This window comes from Apis dorsata, unplaced genomic scaffold (genome assembly GCF_000469605.1).
Source record: "Apis dorsata unplaced genomic scaffold, Apis dorsata 1.3 scaffold_44, whole genome shotgun sequence".
In the NCBI taxonomy this organism is placed as follows: Eukaryota; Metazoa; Arthropoda; class Insecta; order Hymenoptera; family Apidae; genus Apis; species Apis dorsata.
In genome coordinates, this window is record NW_006263346.1 from 2,570,608 (window position 1) to 2,578,978 (window position 8,371).

Genomic DNA, 8,371 nt, shown 5'->3' on the forward strand with positions numbered 1-8,371 from the left:
GAGTTTCAATTTAATCTTTGATGGGTATTCTTGGAACAGAACCCTCTTGTTTCTCATACGAACTAATGTAAAAGCGTAGTACACTCGACGATGTTCCAGTGTCTCAATGTCGCATCGATCATTGTAACTGTTCAGTATATCACTTCGTACACTGTAGCTTTCTTATCACCTGATCCAGTCACAATATACTTGTCGTCTGTAGAAATATCGCAGCTGAGCACCGACGAAGATTCCTTCGACTGTAACAAGATGAAATTATTTTGTTAGATACCAAACGCATTAAGAAAAAATATTATCAGATTGTTTTCTTGAATATTATATCTAATACAATATGAATCGAAAACGAAATTGATAAAGTTATACGTGTTTCATATAAAATAAGATACTTAAACACACTTTTCCCTTTTTCCTTGACTTAATAATAATAATAATAATATTCATTGCCACTATACAAAAGAAACCTCACTGTACAACGTCATAATCCATTTATTATCCAGAGCAGGATGGATAGAAACTTCACCTGGAATATCGAGGCACCGTATGGCGTACGCCACGCGTTTAGCAAATTGTCCTTGCCAGTTGAGACGAACCATTTGCCGCAGGTAGCGAAACGTAACGAAAGTACACAAGATTCGTGCAAATGAAGCTGATATTTGTCCGGTTTCGTGGCGTGCAACACCTCAACGTTTGAGTTCTCCATTCCCACTGCCAACCACTCGCCTGTAGGGCAGTAGCCCAGTGAGAATATCTGAGAAGTGAAGTCATGCTGTTGTAACTGCCTTCCTTCCCTCAGATCCCAAGAGCGGACCGTGTTGTCCAATCCGCCGGTCCACAATTTCGAGCCGTCTGCAGAGATGTCGATGCACGAGGCGCCGTCCGTGTGACCTTGGAATTGTCTGAGCAGAGATTGATTCTGTATATCCCAGACGGCGATGTTCCCATCGCTGCAACAGCTGAAGCAGACTTTCGAGTCGGGGGAGATGGCCAAAGCGTAACAAGCTGGCGCGTTCGAAGTCAACTCCGCTTTGATCCTTGGTGTTGGACTCGCCAAGTCCCAGATACTGAGGTTGCTCGCTTCACCGCCTACGATTAAGGTTCTCCCATCTGGTAATAGTTTCACCGATCTGTAATGAGAATTAAAATATTAGTTTGTGTTAACATTTTATTTTATTTTATTTTATTTTATTTTTCTTTCTTTTTAGGTTATATTGGATAGATTCGACTCGTTAATTGCTACGTGATAACGAATGTTCCATGCAAGCTGTTAACGTTTCCCGAGGATATAAAATAAATGATGGGAGCCGACCGATCGATGCCATCACCCAGCTTTGAATGAAATATCACGATGGAAAGCGATGCGGTTATAGGATGTGTTAATAGTTTAAGTGCGTTCGAAATATGGATGGATACATAGAAGCCAACTTAACCCATCACGGGGTCTGCCAAAGATTAGAAATTTAATATCACCTTTCGCGCAAATGTAAACACCAAACATTTTGAAAACCCCTTTAAAATTCCACGTATAGTTAAAACCGTTGGACCAACGTCGGTTCCAAATGTTATAGATAGTTTTAAACAGGCGAATAGATATCGAAAGTAAGGATATTAACCGGTTACATAGTGGCAATGTTTTCAATACCCGATGATATCGATCACCGATGTCTAACATGGCGGTAAACCCGTTCAAGTCCCCCCCCGATACGTTCAATTTTGAAGCAATCAACGCTCTCAAAGCCGAGATAAGGGGCCACTGACACCGTTTCAAACTACCTTGTAGCTACCCGCGCTTAACTAGACCCGATATATCCCGAAATTACACGTATCAACGGTTGGTAAGTAAACGAGACCGCAATGGCGTTGCCTAATCGGAATTTATTCAGCGGCGGATCTCCCGCGTTTGCCAGACGGCGTGTAAAGTTAATGCGACGCAGCGCGAAACGTAACGTTTAACCAACCTGATGTAGTTGTCTCGTTGCAAGCAATCAAGCTGCGAAACGTGTTTCGCGCTACCGCTCCCGCCCTGATTGATGTCCCAGACCTTGACGCATCCTTTGCCACCGGTGTAAACGTATTTAGTCGGATTCGAGATCGTCACCGCGCACACCACCTCCCCGTGTGTCAGGGTATTTATCTGGCGTGCATGTCGCGGTATTCCTTGTCCAATTAGAGCGTCGTGAGGGAATGGAACCGGCTGCATCTGGCCCTCGCTCGACACGTGGAAACTGTACGCGCTGCGGAACAAAGCAATTTGTTAATTCGTTCATTCCTCTCTTTCTTTTTTTAATTAAATTCATTCGTGGATGGAAAGGAAGCAGAGGGTTTGAAAGATTATATTTACTTTTAAAACTCTCTTCACTCAAGATAATTCGATGATCCATTTAAGGTCGAATCAATTTTCGAAAATATTTTCTCTTACTTTATCGAATTACCTCTCTTACGTTCGGTATTGGGAATCAACGTGCGAATGCACGAAAGGAAGGGATTGCCGAGAAAAGCGCTTACGGTTTGCCACCGGGTACACCGAGAGGTCCGAGAGGAGCCCTCATGCTTCCGTGAGGATCGTAGAGCTGCTGAAGAGGCGGTCTTGTGGGATATCCATTCAGGGCTGGGGGATAACCCAGCACGTCCACATGAGGTCCTGCGGGTGGATGATGTGGCGGCGGATAGTGTGGCGGATAAGGGCCGACCGCCGAAGCCGAGACCAGTGGTTTGCTGGAACTCGATGGTTTCAGACCACCGGACCCGGAGCTGCTACCACCTGTCGACCATACATTCATCCTCAGATACTTGCCCAAGTATTTTCCATCATCGTAATTGATACGGAAATGTGTTATTGCGCGCGCACGCGCATACATACACACCGAGGCGCTCTATGCAAAGGAGAACGAAATCCATCCCACCAGAACGTTTACCTTCTGAATTTTTTAATATAAGCGAAGCAAGCAAGTAAGTAAGTAAGTAATATCACTAATTGCTGTCTAATATTTGACGTGATAATATTGAAAAAGCCGTAAGATTTCTGTTTCTCATTAACAATATGAGAATAAATTCTCACACCGTTAGTCCTGTTAAAGTTGCTCATTTAAAATGAGCAAGTTATAATACACGAACGAATGGAACAATGTTTCAAGGATATTTATACTGATTGAATATTTTTTTTTCTTTTCGCTTCGAATATATATATTGCAAACTCGAGGATAAATAAGGAAAAGAGGGGCGACAACATACCAGCTGATGTGGGCGTGACGGGTTTCGAGATAGGCGTAGTCGGTTTTTCTCGTTCTTCCATCTTCTTAGCCGAGGGTGTGCTCGCGTTACTGCTCGTGCCGCTTCTCGGCGATGGTGGCGGGACTTCTTTCTTCACTTGGCTGCTCAAAGGCACCGAGGAAGGGCCGAGTTTGTCAAGCCCATTTTCTCTTGGCGACGCTGTGCCATTCGCCGTAGGGCTCGTCGGCCCCTCGCTGGCGTCATCAACCACCAAGTCCTGGTCGCTCTTTTCACCATCGCTTTGCTATCGGGGAAAACGTGCACGGCTTTATTAAAGGTATACCATCGGCGGCGGGGCATGGAGAACCATCCTGGATACCTACATGGCCTATATCCTTATCCTGTTCTTTCTTCATCTTCTTGAGTGGAAGGTGGTCGTGGTGTTGGGGGTCGGTCGATCGCGGCCTGCTATACTTCTCGCGTTCCGCGGGTGATATCGAACTTCTCTGTAACGAGAGGAATCATGGTTGAAAGAACGAAAGAAACGAGAATATTATATTATATTTACGTTTAGTTCTTTCTTAATTCTATTTTATCAATTTGAAACGAATGTAAATGTTTCTTTTTTAACCCTTTGCTCTCCAACGGTGAGTTAACTCCAGCGGCGACAATATTTATTTATGTTTGATTTTTTTAGAATATCGCTTTATAAATAGATTCCTAAGCTCTTTATATATAATCTTATGAGATGTAATCTTATCTTATGAGTAATTAGATGATAATCTTACACACCGATCTGAGTCTGGAGTTGCTGGTTCGAGCAAAATAGGCCTGAAGTGCAGTGTTAAATCTATTTATAAATTTTGGAAAGTTTCTTTTGATCAAAAGGATCAATCAAAAACGTGTCAAGAATATTTCGTTAGATATCTCGAGAAGCGTTGATTTTCTCCTTTTATTTCCTAATCTTTTGAATTTAAGAAAAATTCTTTTTACTCGAATTTGTGACGATCTATGAATATTACACATATTTGATAATTTAAAACGAAACGAACTCGTATTGATCACGAATCGAAGACACGTGTTAGATCATCGCCCTCCCCCCTTCCCCAAGATCTTTAAATGACCTCAAGTGGCATTCAACGTGATCTCGATGACCCCCATCATTTAAGCGACCTTAACTGTTAATGTCACGATCTCGATGGCCTCGTGTAATCTTCGAATAACATTGACCGAAGCAATGCCACGATCTAAATGATCCTCTCATGACCGTGGCCATCAATTTTACAACTTCAATAATCTAGGCACAATTTTCTAAGGATTGGATTAAAGTTTTAAATAATCGGCATCAGATACATTCGTCCGTTCGCCATGTCACGAACGCCGCTTACACGTTTCCATTCGAATATTTATATAAATAAATATAACGGAGAGAAGATCGATCCGCGTAGCCAAATAGCCAAAAGTAAATATTTTCCATCTGCCGTCTCGCTTCGTGCCAAACAATTTTTTTCCGTATCATCAATCGGTTATCAGGTATACATAAACGTTATACGCAAACGTTACAACACGACACGACACGAAAGATACGACAGTCGTAATACGTAAGTCGCGTTGGAATATTCAAGCCTGGATGCTCGTTCACGGAGGAGTGGAAAAGACGGGAAAAAGCCGTAAAACGAGCGACGACGAGATCTATCTATATGGGAAAAGTCGTTCCAGGATTGTATACAACCCGCTCTCGGTTAATGCGATCTCATCAATCCCGTCCAAGCTTTCCAATACGAGAGAGATTCTTCGTTTCGGGCGGACGACGAAAAACGAATCACGAAACGTCGAACCGTTTAAACAGTGTCTCATGATTAAATAAAATATTTGCCCGTCGATGTACCAACGGAGGAGCAATTGAATTACCGCGCCCCATCCGACCAATCTCCTGTTTCTTTTTGCTTTTGTGGAAAAGAGATGGAAGAGCAAATAATAATGGCGAGAAATCGTGGACTCGGTCGAGAGCGATAAAAATTTAGGCGATAAAGATTTCTCCATTCGCTTAGAGAGATGGGATAAGTCCAAAAAAGAAAGGAAGAAGGAAAAAGGAACGTTGCGAAATTTCCGATTAATAATAAATTTATAAATGAGAGGCTCGATATACCATCTCGATGGCCAATAAATCTTCGGATATTTGTTTTCTTTTTTACGGAGAATAATTCGGGGTTAATTGATTAATCGAGTATCAATTAAATTTTAATCAACCATTTTGACGTGGATTCGAGGGTGGACAATGTTAAAAGTGGAAATCAGAACCTTAATGAATGATTGAAATTGTGTATTTATTATACGCGATAGAAAACAATACAGCGAATCGTTGTAATAATAACATTGAATTATGAGAAATTTGTTAATTATTGTTCAACAATAACGACGACGAGAAACTGTAGTTATAGTTCTATCAATAACATAACATCTGTTAAACGGAATCCTCCTGTTTATATCTATATATCGTTACGTTCAAACGATATTACAATTATCAAAACAATCGTTGAAATAATTTCTTAACTCTCCAATCCCTTCTTTTTCAACCTCATTTTCGCGATAAACGGAATGGAACAGAGTGTACGATTTAAATAAATTTCATTCTTCTATATCGCTCCATATATACTATTAATTCTCGGCCATCTTCTCCTTTCCATGGAATAGAGACCGTGTGAGAGAGGGTGGCGCGCGTCAATGCCACCCCGAAAACGGAGTCGTCACTCGAAAACGGAGCTCTCAATACGACCAATAGACAGATAACCGAAAAAGGTCCCGAAAGGCGTGGAAGATATTATCGGGAGGAAGTTTTACGAGCGACAGTTTTGTCGTCGACACGGTCGACGTATCTCTTCCCCCCTCCTCACTTCTCCTCCCTCTCTCCCACGTGAAGCGGCCGTGAGCCTTTTTCCTGTCCCCGATAACTTCCCTGTCCCCCAACCCGTAAACTACCCTCTCTCAACCCTGAAGTAAATCTCCTCTTCTCAATTACCCTTCGCCTCTCATCCACTGCCACCTCCTCCTCGCCTCGGTCCATTACCCCCGAGCTTCCCCCGTTATCATCCCCCTTTCTCGAGGACCTCGTGCGTCGAGGCTGCGAAAGGAAATGAAATAGTGGTGAGACTACTATACGCCACGTGATTTAGGGACCGCCATCGGTGTTGTCCTCTTCTCCAGGAATTTGCGGGTAATTATACGGGTAGGAGAGATGATGCGAAGGGAAATGAAATTAGGTTCGAAGGATTATTATTATTATTATTATTATTATTATTATTCTGATGCTAAGCTTCGAAGCTTTCTAACTTTTGTAATTTATCGTCTGTTCTCTTTCACAATCGATCATTTCCTTTTTATTATCCAATTGAAAGATGTCAAAGATTATGTTAAGTTATTAAGTGAAGAGAAGAATGTATGTAATAAAATTAGGAGAAACGATAATAATAATAGATTTTCGTAAATCTTAATTAGAGAATCAAGCGAATTTTTATTACTCGAAGTTACAGGTGTGTTACGTGACGAGACAGAGATCAAAATTTTGACAAGTGAACAACACGAATTTCAAAGATATTAAAAGAAAGATAGTTGGACAAGAGATCAAGACTGGCCAGTGGTCGTCGGTTCACGCGATAAAAAAAGCTGGAGGGGGGCGAATTCCTCGGAAAGATGCAAGAAAACACGGTCATCGTGGAACGACTTCTCAAACAGAAGGAATCCCCCGAGGAGCCGTATTATGTGGATATCTCGCTCGACTTTTCTGGAACGAGAGGAGCTGAGGCGGGATCCGTTTCCACTCTCGCGGGGGCAAAACGAGAATACCGGTGTGCCGTCTCCTCGTTACCTGGTAATGGCCAGTCACTATTTATCCGGCCAGCAGCCACGAGAATCGGTTCTGGTTACAACTGTCGTGTTCCTGGAAAGGAAAGCCTCGTCGAAACCGGCAGTACGTATATATATATATATATATATTTATACTCTTCCTTTTTCCGAATAAATCGACTCGTGAAAGAAAACATACGGGATGAAGGGAGGAGAGAGAGAGAGAGAGGACTTCGATATTTCCAAGAAACGATTCCTCGAAAGAAAAATAGCAAAACACGAAAAAGAAGATACAGAGAGAGATAGAGAGAGAGGCGAGGCATTATCATAAAAATGCGAGAAATCTCGAAGATCTTGGATTTACGTAGGAACGAAGATGGTTAGCCCGGGGATAAAGGGAAGCCCACGTATGAATCGTCGTTACCAAAGTTTCGACGTGTCGTAGAATTTTTATATATCTCGACTTTTGCCCTCTCCCTCCCTCTCTCCATCCTTGGGAAAGCCAAGTTCAGTTATTTTATCTTTCAGCGGAATAGCCTCGATCTCGCATGTTGCTCCAACACCTTCGCTTATTTATATTTTATCACGCGTGTTTTCCTTTATCAGACACGTATCGTAGGACCCCGCTTTTTCCCCGCCGGAACAATACGTTCGATTCGCCGCCGGTGTATTCAACACCCTTATCTACCCCCCCGTGGCGCGAACGCATCGTTTTCCTTCTCGCCGTTGAAATACCGAAAGCACTCGATGGCTCCTCTCACAAGGAGGAGGAGAGAGCTTCTTCTTCTCCCCATCCCCTCGTTTCTCACTTTTGCCTACGATATCGGCGCAAGCGAAAAGGGAGCGGTGTATTGGAGTACACACGTATTGAAGGGAGTGTACACGAGCGGACCAATGTTCGTTCACGTAAGTTTACTTACACCTAGCCCCGTAGGGATCGTACCGCCGGCACCAGCCTTTCCGGCAAAGAGGGTTCGCGCCACGATCAATATGGGGGTCCGCGTACCTCTCAAACGGGTGGGTTGAAAAGGAGAGTGAGAGGAGGAAAGGCGGAGGGGAGGAGGGGACGTTGGGTACACCGTGGATATATAGACTTTGTAGTGTTAGGGACGACTTGGTCCGCCGGCAGGCAACTTGGCAAGCGGCAGCCAACGCGGCAGAAGCGGCGAGCCAGCCAGGCATCGAGAGAACGTGGTGTAACTTGAGAGAGGGAGAGAGAGGGACAGGGACGATGTGGTGGCAGTTGGTGAAAGTGGAGGAGGGAGATGGAGAAGGAAAAGGAGAATGGAGGGAGAGAGAAGGGAGAGAGGAGTGTCGTGGT

At 43.4% G+C, this 8,371-nt stretch overlaps 1 protein-coding gene across 3 annotated transcripts in view; it reads right to left on the reverse strand.

The window, feature by feature from the left end:
- Positions 1–9: 9 nt before the first annotated feature.
- Positions 10–8,371, reverse strand: part of LOC102679352 (protein groucho-like) — a 126,385-nt gene continuing 118,023 nt past the window's right edge. For 2 of the 3 annotated variants that reach the window (XM_031513926.1, XM_006608823.2), the window contains 6 exons: positions 3,591–3,713; positions 3,229–3,511; positions 2,503–2,758; positions 1,956–2,231; positions 521–1,124; positions 10–239 (listed from right to left, as the gene is read on the reverse strand). In XM_031513926.1, coding sequence (XP_031369786.1) covers positions 132–239; positions 521–1,124; positions 1,956–2,231; positions 2,503–2,758; positions 3,229–3,511; positions 3,591–3,713 — 1,650 coding nt within the window. In that variant the 3' untranslated portion in view covers positions 10–131. The remainder of the gene's footprint in view (positions 240–520; positions 1,125–1,955; positions 2,232–2,502; positions 2,759–3,228; positions 3,512–3,590; positions 3,714–8,371) is intronic. The other variant, XM_006608824.2, reaches the window with a different exon arrangement.